Consider the following 22,037-nt stretch of genomic DNA (forward strand, 5'->3'; position numbering starts at 1 on the left):
CAGCCCAGGATACTGGAAAGAATTCCTGTTCTGGCTGGACTGATAAATACAGAAACTCCGTCTTTATTGGCTGTATAAACATCTCTGGTCTGTACATACATTTCATACATCATAGCGCAGAGCCTGAAAGAAGGGCCAAGCAGCACAACAGCTCACCCTCTTTCCCCACAGCCCTACCCACTCTGTGCAAACCAAAGCCAACAGCTCCTGCTCCCTCTTCCTGCCAGGAGAAGTCACTGTTATGAGGAGGGGTTCAGGGGTCAAGGGGGTAGAAGGAGATATGAGGGCTCAGTGGGGAGGATATATGTAAATGTTACAATCAAACACTGAAGCAAAACAGGCAACTGGCACAAGCAGCAAGCTGGGGCACAGGGCAGGGTGCGGGCAGGTCAAGGGGAGTAAGGGGCCAAGCTGCCCCTCTGGGCTCACTCGGTTAAGGCCCTGGGGTCTTGCCCTTGCCACAGTAGAAGAGACATGCCCCAGAGCCTAAGCTCCATCCCAGAGAACTAGAGACAAAGGTGCCAGGCAGGAGGAAGAGAGGAGCAGAGGCGCCAGTCTCCCACCATCTCATAGCCCCTCTCTCTTAAACATGTAAGGGCACCCATCTGTGTGTATGTACAGTGGGAAGAGGAGCAGCCAGAGACTCAGGTTCTCTGTGGGACTATGGTGCCTAAGCCAGTAAGGGTGAGAAAGCCAGCTCTCAGGGCAAAGAATGGAAACTCTAGAGGGGTCATCTTGGGGCAGCAGCCAGTGAAAGGAGAGAGATGATCCAAGATAGGCCCCCTAGTCCAACCAGGGGGATGACAGCAGCAATTGGGTCACACAATGAGGGCAAGGTACAAAAAAGGATTCAAGGAGAAATACTACAGTAAGTAGGGGAGGGGGCTTTTTCTATTTTGCCCTCTGCAAAGCATCATGCCTTAGCAGCTAAGACAGGGTGCTTGCTCCTCTCCACATACACTGGGCCAGTGAGGGAAAGGGAGATCCAGTAGCCCACTGACCAAAGCAGGTGCAACCAAACCACATATTAACACTGCTGTGGGCCTATTCCTGTCCAACCAGGGACTCGGGTCCAGGGACTGATAAAAGGGGCAGCACCAGGTCAAAAATGTGGGCACAGAAGAGCTTGACAGGAGCCTGAGCTTGTAGGAGGCAGAGTGACTATGCACCCCCTAGGGCCTGTTGGGTAAGCAAATTCTCAGGGAAGTCAGAAACTGGATACCTGGTCCTGAAAAGGGTGAGGAGAGGAAGAAGGGGCAGGTCTGAAGGAGAAGCCCCTAGCCACTCAAAGGATGCAGATCTACTTTGACTTTCTCCCCACAGCTCAGCATTCCAATGGTAGGGAAGAAGCCTCCAGAAGGTACAACAGCATCCTTCTTCCCAATGATCTTGCCATTTCGGGTGAAGAAAACCTGAGGGTGGAGGTGGAGAGAAGAATGGAGCAGGCAGGCTCTGGCCTCTTCTAGGAGGATGCTGGAGTTACGCTAGCCTGAACCCCAATCATTCCCACTCCCGGCATGCACTTGGAGGAGACACCAAGGGTGACACAGGAAGCAACCACAAGAGGGCGCCCTGAGGCTGGGAAACAGCTTTCCAACCGCAGTCTCCCCATCTCAGCAGCTCCTGTACTCCCAACACTCCCAAGGGCGGTGCCAGACCTTCCCCTCTTTCCTACACTGGCTCAGAGTTCTGTTCCCCAGTAACACCGGGCTCTTGCCGTGGCCCAAGAACCCTAGTCCAACCCTAAAGTCCCCCACTCACCACCACCTTCTTGCCCTCATGCTCCTGCTCTATCTCTTCCCCATCTTCTTCCTCTTCTTCTTCCTCCTCTTCCTCTTCCCCCTCCTGGTGCAGGTACATGACGTTCCGGACGTTCCGGACGGCCCGGGCAGTCGGGGACAGGATCACTGTGTCAGAACTGTCATCACTGTCTCCTAGGAGACCAGGAAACCTGAGCTCCTGCGGTTCTCCCCCACCCCCTGCCCTGGGCAGCCTGGCTGGCCACCCCCACCCCACTCACCCTCACTGTCCAGAATGTAGTCCCGAGGGAACATGATTCCACAGCCCATAATGTCCCCTTTGTAACAGCGTGGCCCAAAGGGATCCCCCACACCACTGCCATGGAAGATCTTCCCATCATCTGTTGGAGGGAGGGGAGAGGACACACACTTGGAGTAGGAGGGGCTGACACTACACCCCCCAGAGCAGCCCCTGCTCAAAGCTGAACACTTCCTTACCCCCTTGCTGGCTCAGAGGAAGGGAGGGGACAAGATGAAACATAGATGGAGAGACAGATATGGGAAGGGGGCACCTTCGGCTTGAGGAGCTAAAGGGGAAACCCACTCAGGGTGCTGGCTGGGAGAGAGGAGAAGAGTCCCTAGGGGAGAAATGAGCATTAAGAAGAGGGGAGGGCAGCACAGGACCAGGAACTCAAGGCCCTCTTCTAAAGAAAGCCCTAAAGGAAACCAAGCAGACCAAAAAAAGAAAATGAAGAATCTGCAGGATCTGCAGGAAGAACACAGAGGGAGCCAACTCAGAGGCCTGGAAGGTCCAGTTTGGGCCCAGATCTTCCACCCCTGTCCTGCTCCCCTGGCTTTCGAGGCCAGGTGGAAAAGCATAGATGAGGAGAAAGCACAAGTGGCTTGGGAAGGGAAAATCAGATATAGCAGGGAAAGGAAAGAGGCCATTTGTGAGGAGACCAGGAAAATGGATGTCCCTATGCCTTTACATTCCTCCACAATCCCACCTTCCCCAGGACAGCCCTCTATTCACCTGCATGATAAGCCACAGAGCCTCTGCTCCAGCCAGGGTGCCTGTTCTTGGGATAATCCTGCACCAAGAAGAAAAAAGAAAATCTATGGTACACACATAAAAATGTGAACAGAAGAGAGTGGCGCCTGAATCTTCAATCTTTTGGAACAGGCTACAACCCAGATAGCTGCCCACCTGCCCCACAGCCTCTCACATCCAGCAGGCACTGGGGTTGCAGGGGAACCAGGGAAGGTGAGAAAGGTGCTCAGCTCCAGAGCCAGAGGCCGCCCCGCCCCCAGCCCCAGGCCTCAGTGTGTGTGGTACAGTCATGCACTCTCAGGTCCTTGGTCACACAGGGTCTGTACTCTTACACAGCAGACACATACATCCACGTTCTATTTCAGCTTAAGATTCTTGCTCCACAGCCTGCCCACTCCCTGCCCCCAGTCCCCAAGAGCTTCCTGACCCCATCCCAACAGCCTCCCAGCTGAGCAGCTGAGCAGGCAAAAACACCCAGCACTCATGCTCACCTTCCGAGCCAGCCCCAAGGCGATGTAGCATTTCTCTCCAGGGTCCACAATTTCCACCTCGAAGTAGTGGCTGCGGGTGCTGAGTGGGTGCCGGGCCTGCGCCAGCCCCACATCCACAATGCTCTTGCCCTTCCCCAAGTACTCCAGCAGCTGTGGGGAAAGAGCCAGGTAGGAGTCAGGGGCATACCGGCACCCACCTGGAAACATGGTTCCAAATCAGACCAGTTTCCTGAGTCTAACAAAAAACCTCTGGCTGGAAGGGAAAGGATCCTAGAGGCACAATGTGGCCTCCAAGTTCTGGGCAGGCATGGAGAAACAGGGATGGGGCAGGGCAGTGAAGGGGACAGCATGAGCAAGAAGAGCCCCGTGCTGAGCCAGGGGAGAGCAGCACAGCCCCCAAAGGGCCCTCGGTTAGGTCATCACCTCCCTGAATAACCCTGCTGGGAAAGGTCTGCCCTAGTGACTCTGAATACAAGGAAAAGGAGAAGTAAAGACTAAGCTGAAAGGAAACTTATGACTCTCTCAGGGGACCTAATGGGGACAGAAAGATGCAGAAGTTAGGTGCCAACCCCAGATGTTTGGGAGAAGGGGACAAGTTTAGAAGCCAATTCTGTCTGAGATGGGACTGACATAATTTCTCAAGGTCTTTGTTTTACTTAGCTTTGAACAGAGCTGTTCATAGCTGGATCAGGGAGATGCTGAGGGGAGCACAGGAACCCAGAAGGATCAGCTCTACGCCTTCATTTAACATGAGGGAGGGGAGAGGTCAAAATGAAGATAGAAGGCAGCCTTTCCTGTTTCTGGCCCCTCGTTGCTCTTTCAAGCTGGAGTAGGGGTGGGGAGGTAGGAGAACAGAGGAGATGACTGATGGCTTCTCAGGGCTCTTCAGTCCCACAATGGTCCTGCCTGGGCATGATGGGACAGCAACCCCCAATCTGGGAGGATTTATTTATCAGCTGTCATGGTAACAGTGGGGCTATGACTCAACCCCATCCCCTGTTTCCACCACCTTCAGCATCACCTGGGATTCCTTAATGCCATTAATTAGCCCAACTCCCCCTCAACTTTCTTCTACCTTCCCACCCCTGCAGCCCTGAAAAAAGCATGCTCCCTGGGGACCTCCTCCACTTATCCCTGGCAAGCCTTCGGACGCTGGCCTCTCACCCCCATAAATCTTCCTGCCCGAACAGGAAAGGACTGATGCTCGCCTGCACCAGCATGGAAGCCTGTGTGAGTCTCCAGCAGAGGCTGGTCCTACATCCTTACCACTTCCTTCAGAGAGTGGGAATAGAGGGACCAAGTGCCCTTCTCAGCCCTGCATCCCCAGAGCCCTGCCACCTCAAGTCCACCCAGCCCTCCTCTCCAAAGAGAACTGGGGGCGGATCAGGGGGAAAGCCCAAGGTGCACAAGAGACCACCTAAATCCACACCCAGGCCCACACTGTTTGAATTCGGTTCACCATCCTCTGTGTGTTCTCTGTTCAGCCTGGGTTCCTCCTCTGCATCTCTCCCGAGAAAACAGGAAGGGGTGTGGCTTGATACACATTAACTAGTTTATACTCCACCCAGTCAGAGCAGCCCCAAGCCCACCCTCTCCACCCAGCACTGCAGAACTGGGTGGGGTACCCCACAACTGCCCTTGACCCACTCTATCCAATGGGCCTCAGTGTAGGAAACACAGTGTTCTCTAGTTCCAGAGCCAAAATACAGCTGATCCAGATCCTGATCCTTGGGAAAAACCTGCCCAAGCATTCCCTCTGCCTCAGCCCTGAGGAAGGCAGCGGCTGCAGTTCTAAGATTAGGGTGGGGATGCTTCCTTAAGCTAAAAGGTCAGGAGGATGAACTGCACTAACATGGGACTCTCAAACCCACTTCCCTCCTGCCTCCCACAGAACATTCAGACAGACTGCTGACATTCAGGATGACTAGGCCCCTGCACAATGTGCCCTCTTCAAGAGAGGACCCACCCACCTCTCAGGTGGGAGCCATCTGAAATCATGTGATCTACTCTCCTGCTCCTGGGCAAAGTCCTCCAAGCCCACTAGAGCCTTCCTTCTCAGAGCACTCAGAGGAGCAGAAGTTGAGGGAAAGTTTGGCCTCCCTGACAGACCCTTTCTTCAGTACATTCCTCCCCCTCCTTGGACTACAGTGGTTAGGAACCTAGAGGAGACAGGACGTTTAGCCCCTGGGGTCTGCACTGCTAAGATCTTGATGCTGATCCCTCAATCTATGCCTCAGATGCCTCTCAGTTTGAAAGAGAACCTAACAGACCCAGATTCAAATCCTTGCTCCTGTGACTTAGTAGCCACTAACCTTGAGCGAGTTACATTCACCTCTTTACACCTCAGTTTCTTCAACAGTGAAATACGGATAACACTACTTGCATCTCCAAAAATGTGTGAGAAGACTGAATGAGTGAGTGTCAAGTGCTTTGCATAGAGCCTGACACTCAGCAGGTAATCAATACACATTTCCACCTCTCCTGAAATCAGGAAAAAGGGGTTGTACTACAACTGTCAATCACAAAGAAGGAATGCCCTTTCATCTCAGCCCTTGCCTCCAACTAGAATGGCCCCTTAGGCTAATCAGGATAGATGACCACTGTCCAGATTATGCTACCCCAAGTGTTTTCCCCCTGAAGCAACCCAATCCACAGGGATATTCCTCTACATCTTTAGTGGGGGTACAGGGAGCCATTTCCTTGGGGCTCTCAAGCCCCTCTGCTCCCTGCCAACATATACACACCACCAAAGCCCTGAAAGGCCAAAAATGTGGACTCAATGCCCCAGAGCAGAAACTGCAGAGGCCTCCTGCACCCCACACCCTCCCTCGTACCAGTAGCGACTTCACCCCTGCTCATATCCGCCCTCCTCCCCTTGCCAACAGAGACCCTAATCCCTCTTGACAGGAGCAAGGGAAGGCTCAGTGCCCTGAGGCCCCAGAAGCAGCTGCAACAGGAACCAAGAACATGCTCCCCACCAGCCAGCTCAGGCCCCAACATGGTCTCCTTCTGGGTTGGGTCTGGGGAGGACCCCTGGGAAGGTGGGGCCTCATTCACCACCGTTTGTGTACCAAAACTGTAGTCTGTTGCTATGGAGTTGTCAGAGGAGCTATGAATGGGGAACAAAGACAAAATGAGTCTAACCCCCCAGATGTACCCTCTGTCCCCCACCCTCTACACATGACCTCACCTTGCAAGGCCTGGGCCAGGTATGAGGTGAGGGGCAACACTCCCATCCCTGAGCAAATAGCAGCAATTCTTCAGCACCCTCAGAGCTCTGGGGAGGGGTTCTCTTTAGGAGGGGAAACTGAGGCCACAGGAAGCAGGGGAAGAATTCCACTCAAGAAAGAGCCACATCTGATACTCAGATCAAACAAGCACAACTAAATATTAATAATTACTGAAGCTAGGGAAAGAACATATGGGTGTTCGCTGTATTACTCTTTTCAACTTTTTCTGTATGTTTGAAATTTTTCATAATGAAATGTTGGAGAAAGAAAGAAAAGAGCCAGGAATTGAATTTGCTCTTCTTTATAGGAAAAACCAGTGAGAAGAGAGAAGAAAGGATTACTGAGACCCCAAAACTGAGAGAAAGGGCCAGGAGTAAAATTCCAAGGCAGCCAAGTAAATACACCTAGAAGGGCCTTGGCTAAAAAAACTAGACAGGGGAATCCCAGGGAAGCGGGAATTTAAGTCTAGGAAGTCCAGATTCATCTCATGAGGAAGGGAGTGGGAAGAGGAGAGGAATGGGCACAGGAGAGCAGCTTGGGTAGAGGTAACAGCACATATTACAGTGGAAAAGGCAGTGGAGAGGAGCCAAAGAATGAATAGCCTAGTTCTGCTAATTTGCTGCTTGACATTGAAATAAGTCTCTTAACTTTTCTCCTGGACTGTTTTTTCAACAGCAAAACAAGAGGAAACTTAGGAATGTGTGGGCACATTTTGGACTGTCACAATGCCAAGGAGAGGGGGCTACTAGCATCTTGTGTTTGGGAGCCGAGAATGTTAAATGGCCTGCACATCAAAGAACTGTGTGGCTCACTTGGGAGAGTGCGGTGCTGATAACACCAAGGCTATGGGTTCGGATCCTATATAGGGATGGCCAGTTCGCTCACTGGCTGAGCGTGGTGCTGACAACAGCAAGCCAAGGGTTAAGATCCCTTTACCAGTCTTTTTTAAAAAAAAAAAAAAGAACTGGCCTGGCTGAGCGTGGTGCTGACAGTGTGGCTCACTTGGGAGAGTGCGGTGCTGATAACACCAAGGCTATGGGTTCGGATCCTATATAGGGATGGCCAGTTCGCTCACTGGCTGAGCGTGGTGCTGACAACAGCAAGCCAAGGGTTAAGATCCCTTTACCAGTCTTTTTTAAAAAAAAAAAAAGAACTGGCCTAACTAAAATGCCAACAGTCTCCCCACCGAGAAAGCCTGCACTAGGTAACATCAAAGCATCTCCCACACCTGTATGGTTCTAAAGGACACTCTATTGAGAACATCACCCAGGACAGGAGAAACAAGCTTCAACAACAGCTGGGGTCTGGGGTGCCAGGGAAGGACCCCCAACAGGGGGGGACATAAAAAAAACAGAAAGATCAAAGAGGAAAAACAGCTATGCTACACATCTTCAGAAAGATGAAGTATGGACATGGTCCAAATGACCTCTCCCAGGCTCCTGCAGCTGACACAGCTCTGATCACCCAGTCAGAAATACCGCAGTGGTAAGAAGGGACGGGAGGTGGGAAGCCAGGAGACAACGTGGCAATGGAAGGCCCAAGGGGATGGAAGAAACTAGGCAAGTCACCTTCAGTTAAAAGATGGAATAGTTGGCAAGAGCAGAAAGTGGCGCATGTCCCTCAAAAGACTCATGCCCAAGTCTGCCCTGAGCAGCAAGTGAGTAGGGCTCCCACCCTGCCAGCTGTCCCAAGGTGCAGTGAAGGTCTGAGAGAAGAGCCAAACTCACAGCTTACATCTAAGAGAGAAAAAATTCTCAAGTGAGTGGCCTGAGGGTGCTAGGGGGAGGGTGGGGAGGAGGGAAGCTATTTATAAATGTCTACAAGATTCTGTATCAATTAGAAAGGATTGCCTGGGAGGAGCTGGGAGCAGAGTGAGGACAGGTCCAGGCAGGGAAAGGATGCCAGGAAAACACTCTTGAGGAGAGGTCAGGGATGAGAGCTGGAACATCGCCCTGGCTCAGTCCCAAGTTCCACTCTGTAGATGCTGTCAAAATGATGGTAAAACGGAAAAGAAAGAGGCGAGAGTGAAGGAGTGGGCATCTGAGGCCTGCTGGCTCGCAACACTGCGACCTTGGATCCCAGTGCCAGAAGGTGGTGCAGAGTGGCAGAGACAGCAGGAGGGCACACTTTCTGCCCTTTGCTCAGAGTTCCATTTACCTCGATCTCCACAAGGGGGGCCTTGCTCATAATCCACTCCCACCCCCCACTGCTTCTGTTTTGCTCTCAAAGGCTGAGTTGAAAACAGCCCGGGTTGGGGTGAGAAGGCTAGAGGGTGGAGAAAAAGGCCAGGCCAGGAGAAAGGGGCAGCAGAGGGACAATTCTAAGTAGGAGGCCTGAGCAGCCCAGTAGAAGTCAGGGCCAGACCCTTGACTCAGCATCCATTCCATTCAGTCCCAACACAGCACAGGGTATGGAAGATAGACAGTAAGAATTTCCCTCTTGAGGTCCATGCAGTTCCCAAGAAAGCTTCAAATCCAGGGAGAGACTAAAGCAAGTATGAGGAGAAGATGTATAAAGCAAGCTCTGGAGGTTCAAGGATTCTCAATGAATCTTCATCTGTTTCCATTCTTATCCTCTATAAGATGGAGGCGAAGACAGAAAAGATTGACCTTTAAGCTTACTCAAAAAAGATCTCAAAGACCCTTCCCCTACATGTGTGGCACTGTGACCACAACTGCCCCACAGAATTGTGGATGGAAAGCCTGGGCCAGCTGAACTGGATCAAGCCAAAAGGGGGATCCAGGAATCCTGCCTCCAAATCAGCCCCCAGCCCCTCACAGGCAGGTGTGCAGGGCAGCAGAGGGCATCAGAGCTGAAGGAACCAAGGCAAAGGAGAACTTCTGCTCCTTCCAAGGGCCAAACCACTACCTGAGTTCTCAAATGAAGAGGAAAAGAAGACAAGAGAATCAGTGCTAAGGAGAACACAGATCTGGACTCAAAGAATCATGTCAAGGACCCAGATTATCCTGCCAAAACCCCCATTTCCCAAAACTCCACAAAAGCCACTGTCCTCACTCACCATTCTAAGCAATCCACAAGCATTCTGCCCAGCGCTCTCCACCCCGCCCCCACCACGCCAATATCCCCTACTTACAGTCCCACAAACTCGGACATCATGCAGCCGGCCCCATTCATCCTCGTAGCTGTCCACCATCATGACGCTGTCGTCTTCATGCCCCAGCTCAGCGTTGAGGTGCAGTCGTACCTCCTCACCCAGCGAGTGCATGCCCACTGCTGGAAACAGCCCATCCGGGGACATGGGCATGATGGTGGAGCCCACCTGCAGCAGAGGAAAGGAGTGGTTGCTGCCCAGCTCACTTTTCCATAGCTCATCTAATTCTCACCAGGGTACTTTTAAGATGATGCAAGCAATAAATATCACACACACTGACAGATAAGAACAGAGTGCTGTGGACTGATTGAATTGTATCCCCCACAGTTCACATATTATAAGCCTAATTCCCACTGTAACTGTTGAGGGTGGGAAATCCTATTATGGTAATTGAAAGGTGGACCCTTGAGGAAATGATTAGATTGTAGGACCATGCCTAGTGAATAGATTAATAATGGTGGTCAGGGGCGTGGTTCTGAGGGCTTTAAAAGGAGAGCACATAAGAGTCTCTCATTCTTTTCCATCATTTTCTGCCATGTGAAACCCCCACATTGCTGTAAAGCCACCACCAAAGAAGACTCTCACCAGATGTATTCCCCAGACTTTGGACTTCCCAGCCTCTGAAACTTAAGCAATAAATTTCATTTTCTACAAATTACCCAGTTCCAGGTATTTTGTTATAAGCAAGAGAAACGGACTAATACACAGAGGCACAGAAAAGGTTAACAATTTGCTAAGTACTACTGGCTAAGCAAGGTATCCACAGAGCTAAAAGGCAAACACAAGTCTCTTGACTTGCTGCCAAATACTCCTGGAGGTACTGGAGCAGGAAAGTGCTGAGGCACAGATGCTACCCCTCTACACCTATCATCTGGGTAATGTCCCAGCTTCCCCTGGGCAGGGAAGGTGTCTTCTATACACAGGAGACTTCAGGAGACTCTGAGGCTGAACTGAAGGATATGAGAACTGAGCACATGGGCCCCTGGGCAGGCCCCAGCCAGCAGATTCTTCCTAATCACTCCCACAAATCCTTAGGGAGCTTCAAGCCACTTAAATCCCACCTGGAATTTCCCACTTACCCGCTTCCCATTTTTGGTGAAGAAAATCTGAGCAGTCTGAACATCGAAGGACACAGGCTCAATGCCACAGCCAATCCGGTCCCCGGAGTTGCACTTGGACCCAAACTGGCGGCCTTTGGCTCGGCCATTGTATAGCCTGTGGACAGAGTAGCATGGACACTGGACCCAAGCCTAGCCTCCGAACTTCTCCCCAGCACTGACAGCTGCAGCTGCATCTTGCTTCTACTAATCACTCTGTGATGGTACCCACCTACATCCTGGCATGAGCACCACCCTCCTCACTATCTGAAAACCTCTATGAGTAGCAGCCAGGCCACCTCCCTGTCCTGACTAGCAAAGTCTATGAGAACATCCCAAGATAGGTGAAGAAATGGGAAAAACCACCCTGAGTTAGTCTTTTATATCTGAGATTCCCAAATCCATAGGAAAGGGATCAGGTTCCAAAGGAGGCAACTCACTTGCCATCATCAGCATGGTAGGCTACAGAGTCGGGCAACCAACCAGGCTGGTGATCCAAGCTGTAGTACTGAGGGACCAGCCCTACAGCAATGGTGCCCCGGACTCCACTGTCTACAATAGACACCTGGAAGAAAGACAACAGGGCACAGTCAGCAGGGATGAAAACTGGATGAATTACTGGGAGTGGGGGAAAGGGGAGTTAGAGATCAAAGGGGGCTGAGGCTCTAAGAGTCAAAAGATACCGGAATCGGAGAAAAAGGACACTCAGAGGGAGAACTGGGGACACTGGGGGCTTACTTTACCATGACTGCTTAGAAAATTATTTCCAAGCTTTGGAAAAAGATAGGAGATGGAGTAGATGCTGCATTGGTTTAGGGGGTAGGAAAGGACAAGGGTCAAAGTCTACTTGGTGAAGGGCAAGAGAGCAGAAGGGGCAGGGTGACAGGACCCCAGGGTACCTCTCTCTCAGATCAGGGGCTAATCAATCCTGCACCCTTTTCCTAGCCAACAGGACAGCCCTAATGGAAAATTAAATGGACCAGGTCATGAATGTAGTAAAGGAGCTCCTTGGAGCTTAATGATCTCACCCCCTGCTCTGCCCACCCACTGCCCCGATCACCTCAAAATAATTGCTGTCCTTGGTCAGGGGTCGAGAAGCCACGTAGCAGCCTACTTCACCAGAGTTTCCATGGTAACTGAAGAAGGAATGGGGGGTCCATTAGCAGCCTAGCCCAGGAGTTGGGGGGAGGGCCTCAGCACTCCCAATCCCCACCCTGCAAGGGCCAGCACAGAGGAGAATCCATCAGGCCACACTTCAGGACATCTGCACAGACACCACAGCAAGATACTTAAGGTCAAGATACTTAAGGTCAACCCACCCCTCCTGCTGCCTCCAGCCAGGGTCCAACCCACACCAGACCAATGCAAGCCTGGTTTCTTCATTTCCAGGGGGAAAAGAATGTAGAGTCTCCCTTAGTTGCCTATTAGGGGTCTCACAATCCTGTCTAACCTCAATCCCTCATGCTGCAGCTTCAGCCCTTTTCCTCTGTCCTCAGTGAAGCTGGAGAATGGCTGGTCTCTACCCAATGTACAAAAGCCCTTCATAGACTGGAAAACAGTTATTCAGTCCCCACTCCTCAGCTTTCTTGCCTCCAGGCTAAATAACACTACTTTCTTCCCCTTTCAGTGACAACTTTGTGAGAGAATTAGGCTTGGAAAGAATCAGGGATGGGACTCAAGCCAGAAAAGAGAGAGAAAACAAACATGCACAAACCAAAGGGTTGGAAAGACATGGGAAGTGAGGGGCAGGAAGCACTACAGAACTGTCCTTCCTAAAACAGGAAATCCACTGCCTTTGAAATGGTCACTCTTTGCCAAACCTAATTCCTGAGACGTAGGCAGAAGATTCAGACACCCCATAGACCCTCTGGAGTCTTCTCAACAAACCACTTGGGGAACTCCTGAGATCCCAGCAGCCTCCTATATCTGATATGATCACTTCCAATGCCCAACTCGCACAGATCCATGCAGGCCCCCTTTCTTGCTGGACCAGGACAGAGCCACCCAGTGACAGAAGCAGGAGGGAGTGCAAGATGAAGCAGTACACACTGCTCCACTCAGACAGGCCTCCGGGTCAAGAGCTTCTCCCCTCCCAGTGTAGGTAGACAGTCCCCTTCCTCTTAAACAGCCTCTTTTCATCTCTAAGATCAGGAACAGAAAGGAAAATGTGGGAGCACTTTCCTAAACTTACCTCAAAGTATCTCCATCTACAAGGATGTGTTTGAACCTCTCCTGATATCGGAAAGCCCGGACCTCCCGAATTTCCCGGATCCGTCGACGCCAATTCAGAAACCGGTAGTGCAGGTTGAGGTCATCCATCTTGTTCATGAGAACAAACCTGCCAAGGGGAGATGGGGATTGAGGAGGAAGCAGGACCTTGAGCAAGCACCTCAGCCTGCTCCACCCAGAATGTGGAGGTCACTGGAGTTGAGGCCAGATGCCCAGATTAACCTCAACAATCCCCAGCTTCACCCTGTCATTCAACAAACATTTACTGAGCTCCTACTATGGGTACTGTTCTAGGTGCTAGGAATATGGCTGTGAACAAAATGGATGGGGTTCCTGGTTTGATAGGGATTCCATTCTAGTGGTGGCAGGGGGTATGACAGACAACAAATAGAAGTGACAATTTCATACAGTGGAGGAAAAAAGTGTGATGTGATGAAGGGGGTGGGGGAAGAGAGTAGACAGAAAAGGTCTCTCTGAGGAAGTGACATTTGAGTTGAAAAGAAGCCAAGCATGTGGCAAATCCAAGAAAGGGCATTCCAGGAAGAGGGGGCAGCTACAGCACTTTTTCCCAAAGCTTGAAAATAATTTTCTAAGTAATCATGGTAAAGTAGGCCCCCAGTGTCCCCAGTTCTCCCTCTGAGTGTCCTGTCTTTTTCTCTGATTCCGATATCTTTTATCTCTTAGAGCCTCAGCCCCCTTTGAGTAACTCCCCTTTCCCCCACTCCCAGCAATTCATCCCATTTTCATCCATCCCAGCAGTTCTGATAAAAGATGGCATCCATGAAGATGGTAGCAGTGAAGATGGAGAGGAGTGAGATGATCCAGATATTTAAACAACCAGCAGTGCCAACATATGAATGAATGAATAAATTTTTCCTGGGGGCCAAAAGTGAGAAAAAGGTGAAGTACTCTTTTCTTCCCAATCCCCAAATCCTGGGACAGGGGTTCCACCAAGGCCTGAGAGTGCCTTGCACACAGTAGGTGCTCAGTTAAGTCTTGGCTGGGATAAATTCAATCCCAATGAGAATATTACGGCTCTCCTGCAGTAGCTAAACCCACCACGTGGCCCAGAGGAGCAAGCACCTGTGGGGCAGCCCTAGGAATCCCCTCTCAGGCACTCAGCCAGGGCTTGACCCCAGGTAGATGCTGGTGCCCCAGACCTAAAAGCATGTGGTTGCCCAGAACCCCACAACCTTAGCACTGGCAAGTGGCAGCCGCACTGGGCCCTGCTTCCACTCTGGGGCACAGCCTGGTCGCTCAGGCAAGACCCGGGGGCAAGGGAGCACCAGCCGGTCAGTATGACTACGCCCATTCTCCTCAGGCCCCAGCCGAGGGTGCGCCGAGGGAAGAAGCCCAATAACCAGAGCGCAAGGCCCCGCCCCTGGCCTCGGAGCCCCCGCCCAGGACCCCCGCCTCCAGCCTCGGGCTCCTCGAGCTCCGGGGAGACCCGAGGCCTCCGGGACCCCGCCCCCGATCCCCGCCTACCGGGGCCGCCGCGTCCTCCTCATCCATAGGCCTCTCAGCTCCGCACACGAGCTCTTCGGCCTTCGCCACCACACACATCCGGGACCCCGCCCTTCCTACGCTCCCCGAGGCTCGGCCCCTCACCCACCTCGGCCAATCTGAAGCGATCTACGAAGACGGGCACCTGAGGCAGCCAATCGGAGGATGCAGGCAGGATGTGGGGCGCGGCCCGGTACACCGGGTACCTACCTCTGGGTCGGGTCTGGTAAACCCAGGCGCCCGGAGGGTGGAAGGAGGCGACGTGGCGGCTAGGACGCCGCGCTGAGTGCCCAGGGCACCCGAGAGGCGGTCACGGGCGGCTCTTGCTTGGCGCGGGGCGGGCGACGAAGGTCGGCGCGCTCATACAAACTGCGAGTATTTCTTGAGCGCTTCTTCTGGGCCAGACGTGATGCTGAAAGCTTTACAGAAATGCCCTTTTAATCCACCCAACAACCTTATGAAATAAATATTATTATCACCTTTTTACAGACGAGGAGCCGGCGGCTGGCCGCCATAGCCCGGGCTCTTAACTGTTACCATATGCTTTATGCTTTTCCAAGCTCCATTTCATGTCACCATTAGTTCATTCTGGGAAGGGCGTTCCATTCCAGGAGGAGAGAACTTCGACTGCAAAAAGCACAGTGGCATGCTGTTCAAGAACAGAGGGATTTGGTAAGACTAAAGGAAAGAACGTAAAGGGAGGAAGGACACTAACACTTATTGAACGCCTGCTGAAGGATGTTTATTGCTCTTCTGGGGAGTTTGGAGTCCTGGATGAGGACTCCCCGTAGTTCCTCCCATCACCGAATCTCTCTATTCCAGACAGATTTTCCCCTCCTCTGTAGCATCTCATTTATAATACTTATTACAGCCTTGCTTTTATTATTAAAATCATTTGTGTCTCTGTCTCTGCTAGACTGTTATGTCCTTCAGACCTGGGGACCTATCCTATTCTTATAATAGGTACTGTAAAGTGTTGAATGAAAGGGAAGCCATCATCTAGAATCCTATACACAGTGGCCATTTGGCGTGATGGAAATAAGTACAGACAGGAAATAGAGAAACCTAGATTAGAGCTCCAATTCTGTGTGACTAAAAGGTCAAGGTCTTGGTGTTCTCATTCATAAACAAGAATTATTGGTGCATGCGTTATTCTAGCTCCCTTCCAGCCCTGAGATTACACAGTTCTGCATAGCTACCCTCCCCAACTCATCTCCATTTCCTTCGGATTCCTTCATTGCTTCTCTTCTACTCCTCTTCCTGAGTTATGAAAATACCTCAAGCCTCAGCTCAGCTCTTCCCAAAGACAGTTGGAGAGGGACTGGTCAGTGTGGCTCTCGGAGTCGTGATTATCCCACACCCTGTCTTTTTCCAGAAACTAGGTACATGGGTAGGGTCTGAGATGGAGAGAGATGGCAGAAGGTATTTCCAAAGTGTTATTGATGGTTGGTGATTCTACTCAGGATTTTCTCATCTTCGAGTTCCAGGTATGAGGCTGGCCCTTTTGGTGGATGCTCCATCAATTGACATTCTCAGGACGTACCTGGTAATTTGTTCTTGGCATCTACAGGTATTTGATTAAACAGCTTTACTGAGGCTTTATTATTTATTTACTCATTTATTCATTCATTCATTCATTTTTGTTTTGGTAGCTGGCCTGTATTCAAACCAGGGTGGGATCTGAACCCTTGACCATGGTGTTATCAACACCATGCTCTAACCAACTGAGCTAACTAGCCAGCCCAAGGCATAATTAACATACAAGAAACCATACATATTTAAGGAGTACACGTTGATAAATTATGAATACGCTCATGAAAATAGCACCACAATCAAGATAGTGACCTTATCATCCCTCCCAGAAGTTTCTTCATGCCCATTTGTAATACCTCCCTCCAATCTTCCCATCTCCAGGAAACTTTTTTTTTTTTTTTTTTTTAAAGATGACCGGTAAGGGGATTTTAACCCTTGACTTGGTGTTGTCAGCACCACGCTCACCCAGTGAGCAAACCGGCCATCCCTATATAGGATCCGAACCCGTGGCCTTGGTGTTATCAGGCACCACACTCTCCCGAGTGAGCCACAAGCCAGCCCTCCAGGAAACTTCTAATCTGCTTTTTGTCACTAGCCTAGTTTTTGCATTTTCTAGAATGGCATATAAGGAGAATCTTATAGTAAATGCTCTCTTTGGGTGTGGGGGGGTCTTGCTTCTTTTATTCAGCCTAATTATCTTGAGATTTATCCATGTTGTTGCTTGTATCAGTAGTTATTCCTTTGTATTGCTGAATAGTATGCCATTGTTTGGATATATCACAATGTGTTTGTCCATTCACCTGCTGATGGACATTTGGTTGTTTCCAGTTTTTGGCTATTGCAAATAAAGTTACTGTGAATATTCATTCATGTACAAGTCTTTGTATGGACATATATTTTATTTTCTATTGGGCAAATATCCAGGAGTGAATGTCTGGGTCACATGGTAAATGTATGGTGCTGTGGATTGTTTGAATTGTGCCCCTTAAAGTCCATACATTAGAAATTTAATTCCCTGGGCCGGCCCGGTGGCGCACTGGAGAGTGCGCCGCTTGGGAGCACGGCAGCGCTCCCACCGAGGGTTCGGATCCCATGTGGAGACCGGTTCCTGCTCACTGGCTGAGCGCGGTGCAGGTGCAACACCGAGGGTTGCGATCCCATTACCGGTCAGTAAAAAAGACAAAAAGGAAAAAAAAAAAAAGAAATTTAATTCCCACTGTGACTGATGAGGGTAGGAAATTCTATTATGGTAATTGAAAGGTGGGGCCTTGAAGAGGTGATTAATTTGATGGTTTAATGGTGGTCAGGGGCGTGGTTCTGAGAGCTTTAAAAGGAGAGGGCATGAAGAACTATCTCTCTTTCTGCTCCACCATTTTCTGCCATGGAAGACCCCCCTACACTGCTGTAAAGCCACCACCAAAGAAGACCCTCCCCAGATATATTCCCTAGACTTTGGACTTTTCAGCCTCTGAAACTGTAAGCAATAACTTTCACTTTTTTATATATTACCCAGTTCCACATATTTTGTTATAAGCAACAGAAATGGACTAATACATATGGTTAACTTTTTGAGAAACTGCCAAACTTTTACAAAGTGGTTGTATCATTTTATTTATTTATTTATTTATTTATTTATTTTATTTATTTTTTTTTTTTTTAAAGATGACCAGTAAGGGGATCTTAACCCTTGGCTTGGTGTTGTCAGCACCACACTCTCCAAAGTGAGTGAGCTAACCGGCCATCCCTATATAGGGATCCAAACCCATGGCCTTGGTGTTATCAGCACCGCACTCTCCCGAAGGAGCCACGGGCCATCCCAAATTGTATCATTTTAAATTCCTATCAGCAGTGTATGAGTGTTCCAGTTGTTCCACATCTTTGTCAACACTTGGTATGGTAATTCTTTTTCATTTTAGCTATTCTCATAGGTATGTACCACTATGTGTAAGGGTTCCAATTTCTCCACATACTCACCATACTTGTTACTGTCTTTATTATAGCCATCTAGTGGGTATGAAGCAGTATCTCTTTGTGGTTTTGATTTGTATTTCCCTAATGACTAATGATGTTGAGCATTTTTTTCACAGGCTTATTTGTCATCCATGTATCTTCTTTGGTGAAGTGTCTGTTCAAATCATTCGCCCATTTTAAAAAATTGAGTTGTTTCTTATTGCATTTTGAAAGTTCTTTTATATAATCTGGACTCAAATTCTTCATCAGTTATGTGATTTACAAGTATTTTCTTCCAGTCTGTGGCTTGTCTTGTCATGCTCTTAACAGTGTCACACAATGAGTAGAAGTTCTTAATTGTGAAGTTGTACAATTTATCAAGTTTTTATTTTATGGATCATGCTTTGGTGTTCTATTTAAGAAATCTTTGCCTAACCTGAAGTCACCAATATGTTCTCCTATATTTTCTTCTAGAAGTTGTATGTTTTAGGTTTTCATTTAAGTCTATAATTAGTTTTTTAAATGTTTTATTTTGAAACAATTTTGGACTTGCAAAAATAGTATGTGGAATTCCATATGCCTTTCACCTGGTTTTCTCTGGTGTCAACATCTTATGTAACCGTAGTGCAATCATTGAAGCCAGGATATTAACATTGCTACAATACTGCTGGTGCAATAAGTAATCTACAGACCTTATTCATTCTTTTCTTTTCTTTTCTTTTCTTTTAGCCAAAGCAACCAAGAAGCTACAGACCTTATTCAAATGTTGCCAGTTATTCAACTAATGTCCTTATTCTTGTATAGGATCCAATCCAGGATCCCATATTACATTTATTTGTCATGTCTGTTTAGTCTCACCAACCAAAGACAGCTATTCAGTTTTTCTTGAAGCATATAAGCCAATTATTTCACATAATGTTCCTCAATTTCATTTTGTCTGATGTTTACTCATTGTTAAATTAAGGTTATGCATTAGTAATTTTTTGAAATCTATGATTGATTTTTAGTTAATTTTTATATATGGTGTGAATGTGGATCAAAGCTCCTTTTTTTCTATGTGGATATCCAATTATTCCAGCAGTATTTATTGAAAAGACTATCCTTTCTCTACTGAATTGCCTTTGTACCTTGTATTAGTCCATTTCTGTTGCTTATAACAAAATACTTGGAACTGGGTATTTTATAAAGAAAATGAAATTTATTGCTTACAGTTTCTGAGACTGGGAAGTCCAAAGTCCAAGGAACACATCTGGTGGTGGCAACAGTGACCGAGGGGGTCTCACATTGCAAAATGGTGGAAGCAGAGAGAGACCAATCTCCTCATTCACTCTTCTTTTAAAACCCTCAGAACCAGGCCCCTGACCACCATTTTTAATCCACTCACTACAGTAGGGTCCTACAATCTAATCATCTCTTCAAGGCCTCACCTTTCCATTATCATAATAGGATTTCTCACCCTCAATAGTTACAGTGAGGATTAAGTTTGGGGGCAATATTCAACCTAAGGCACATCTTCATCAAAAATCAATTGAGGGGCTTGCTGGTTACAGCACAGTGTTATAACACCAGGGTCAAGGGTTCAGACCACTGGGCCAGCCAACCACCCAAAAAAAAAAAAAAAAAACAATTGATCAATTTTGTTTTTAATTTAAAATCAATTAACCATATATGTGTGGATCTACTTCTGGACTCTATTCCATTCCAATGATCTGTTTTTCTATCTGTATGTTTTTATTACTGTAGCTTTATAGTTAAGCCTTGAAATCAGGTAGTGTAAGTCTTCCAACTTTATTCTTCTTTTTAAGTGTTGGTTTGGGCTATTCCATGTTGTTTCCATTTCCATATGAGAAAATCAGCTTGCCAATTTCTACCAAAATGCCCCCTGGAATTATAATTGGTATTACATTAACTATATTAATCAATTTTGGGAGAATTGACATTTTAACAATATGGAATCTTTTGATCCATGAACATAGTATATCTCTGTTTATCTAGGTCTTCCCGCAGCAATATTTTGTGGTTTTCAGTGTGCAGATCTTCTGTCAGGTTTATCCCTATTTCATATTTTTAATACAGTGTAAACGTTATTTTTAAATTTCAATTTTCAATTGTTCATTGCTAGTATATAGAAATACAATTGACTTCTGTATATTGATTTTATATATACTCGATTTTAATGTATGAGATCTAATTGCTGTCTCCCTAAACTTACTCTAGTTGTTTAATATTAAATTCTAAGCTCTCCAGCCAAAATTTTAGGAAGGAAAATAAATATTTACTATAACTGATACTTTGTTCATAGCCCAGTATACTTTCTTCAACAGCTGGACCAGAGACAGCTCTGGGAGGGCATAGCTGACCTGCCCAAAAGGTTAGGAACCCAATCCTCAAATACCCTTGATTATCTTTGGAAAAAGCTTAGACTTAGGCTTGGGGTAGTCTCATAACTTAAAAAAAGGAAGAAAAGAAGGTCTATTCTTTTCATGTCTTGCGCGGGTCTTTCATCTGTGACTTTATTAGTTATTTTCTAACTTTTTTCCTTTTTCAGTCTGTACTGTTTATCATAATAATATTTTCTTGTGTTTATTCCCTACCCTACCCCCAACATAAAGCAACCCTTCCTTTTATTTGCCTTAAAGCAGCTTCTCTCTAGCTCTAGAAATTGCATATGGTTTGAGTATTTAGACAATTTAGCAAACAAGTCTATATTTAACTTATCCAAACTGTTAATATTTTTCTACATCATAAAGTTTTGTGTTGCAGTGAAAAAGGCATTGAACTTGGAATCTAGTGGATTCCACTGTCTAGCTTTGTGGACGTAGGCAAGATATTTAACCTCTCTGGATATGTCTTCTGATCTGCAGAGTAGACATGATAATGAAACATTATGAGAATTATGCAAAAAATAAACAAGCATTCAGTGAACTTGTGTCGAATCTGAGTATCTCTGCCTCCTCTTCAGATTGGAGAGGCTTCATCTGATTGGTTAGCTCTCACAGGCTGGTATCACACCCTGCTGAAACATTGCCATTCTCTGGATTTTTTACAGTCTGGTGAGGCCTTCCAAAGCACAGTGTTCCAGCTGTGGACCCAACAGTTTTGAACCAGGGTAGGATCATTAATTCAACAAATACTGAGTACTTTAGTGTGTGCCCAAAACTGAGCTAGACCTTCATTCATTCATCACAAAAAGAAATCATTGAGTGCCCACCATGTACATCACATGAATTATTCCTAACACTCACAACAATCCTGTAAAGTAGGTATTGCTACTTTCATTTTATAGAGTGGAAACAGAGGATGTGGTCCTCTTCCTAAAAGAGTTCAGAAGCCAATTAAAAGCAAACAAGACATAGTATATTAAAAGCTGGTCAGTTGCTCAGCTGGTAGAGCATGGTGTTGATAACACCAGGTTCAAGGGTTCAGATACCCTACCAGCCAGCCACTGGAAAAAAAAAGAGAGAGAGAGAGAGAGAAGCTGTTAGAAATACAAGACAAACTTTAAGAGATGTTAAGAGAGGACACATGATGAACAGCCACATGATTGTTAAAGACGTGTTAATCCCTCTGCCTGGAAGCCCTCCCATTAATTTCCTCCCTTGCAAACTCCTACTCTTCCAAGAATCAACCAAAGAATTACCTCCTCTGTGAAGACTTCTGTGATTCTTCCAGGCATATTTAAGTTCTATTTCTTCTGTGTTCACCTGGCCCCTGGTCCCTCTTTATATAGTGTCATTGTTGATTTACCTGTTTTCCCCATAGACTGTGAGCTCCTTGGGATCAGGATAATAAGAATTAAAGAATACATGGTTAGAGAAGAAGAGGAAGGTTAAGGATGTGAACATGAGTGAAAGTGTGGAGGTGTGAATTCAAAGAGCATATTTGGTCAAGAGGGGATGGTTCTTGTAAGTTGATAATAGGGGTTGTAGGACCAGTGGCTTTAAAACCAAGGATTTGGGGCTGGCCTGTTAGCTTAGTTGGCTGGAGCTTGGTGCTGTAACAGCAAGGTACAGGGTTTGATCCCTGAAAAATAAATAAATAAATAAAACCAAGGATCTAGACTTGACACTGGAGTTAATGGGGAGCCATTGAAGGTTTCTGA

The 22,037-nt window shown here is 47.7% G+C and overlaps 1 protein-coding gene across 1 annotated transcript; it reads right to left on the minus strand.

The window, feature by feature from the left end:
• Window positions 1–35: 35 nt before the first annotated feature.
• Window positions 36–14,544, minus strand: SPRYD3 (SPRY domain containing 3). The gene is made up of 11 exons (XM_008574829.1): window positions 14,435–14,544; window positions 12,912–13,058; window positions 11,781–11,856; window positions 11,161–11,285; window positions 10,703–10,838; window positions 9,606–9,791; window positions 3,282–3,431; window positions 2,773–2,830; window positions 2,021–2,140; window positions 1,762–1,934; window positions 36–1,412 (listed from the first exon to the last, which is right to left on the minus strand). Exons 1-11 carry the CDS (start codon window positions 14,455–14,457, stop codon window positions 1,278–1,280), a joined length of 1,329 nt encoding a protein of 442 aa, XP_008573051.1. The 5' UTR covers window positions 14,458–14,544; the 3' UTR covers window positions 36–1,277.
• Window positions 14,545–22,037: the final 7,493 nt, after the last annotated feature.

The sequence above is a fragment of the Galeopterus variegatus genome, unplaced genomic scaffold (assembly GCF_000696425.1).
Source record: "Galeopterus variegatus unplaced genomic scaffold, G_variegatus-3.0.2 Scaffold1111, whole genome shotgun sequence".
NCBI lineage: Eukaryota > Metazoa > Chordata > Mammalia > Dermoptera > Cynocephalidae > Galeopterus > Galeopterus variegatus.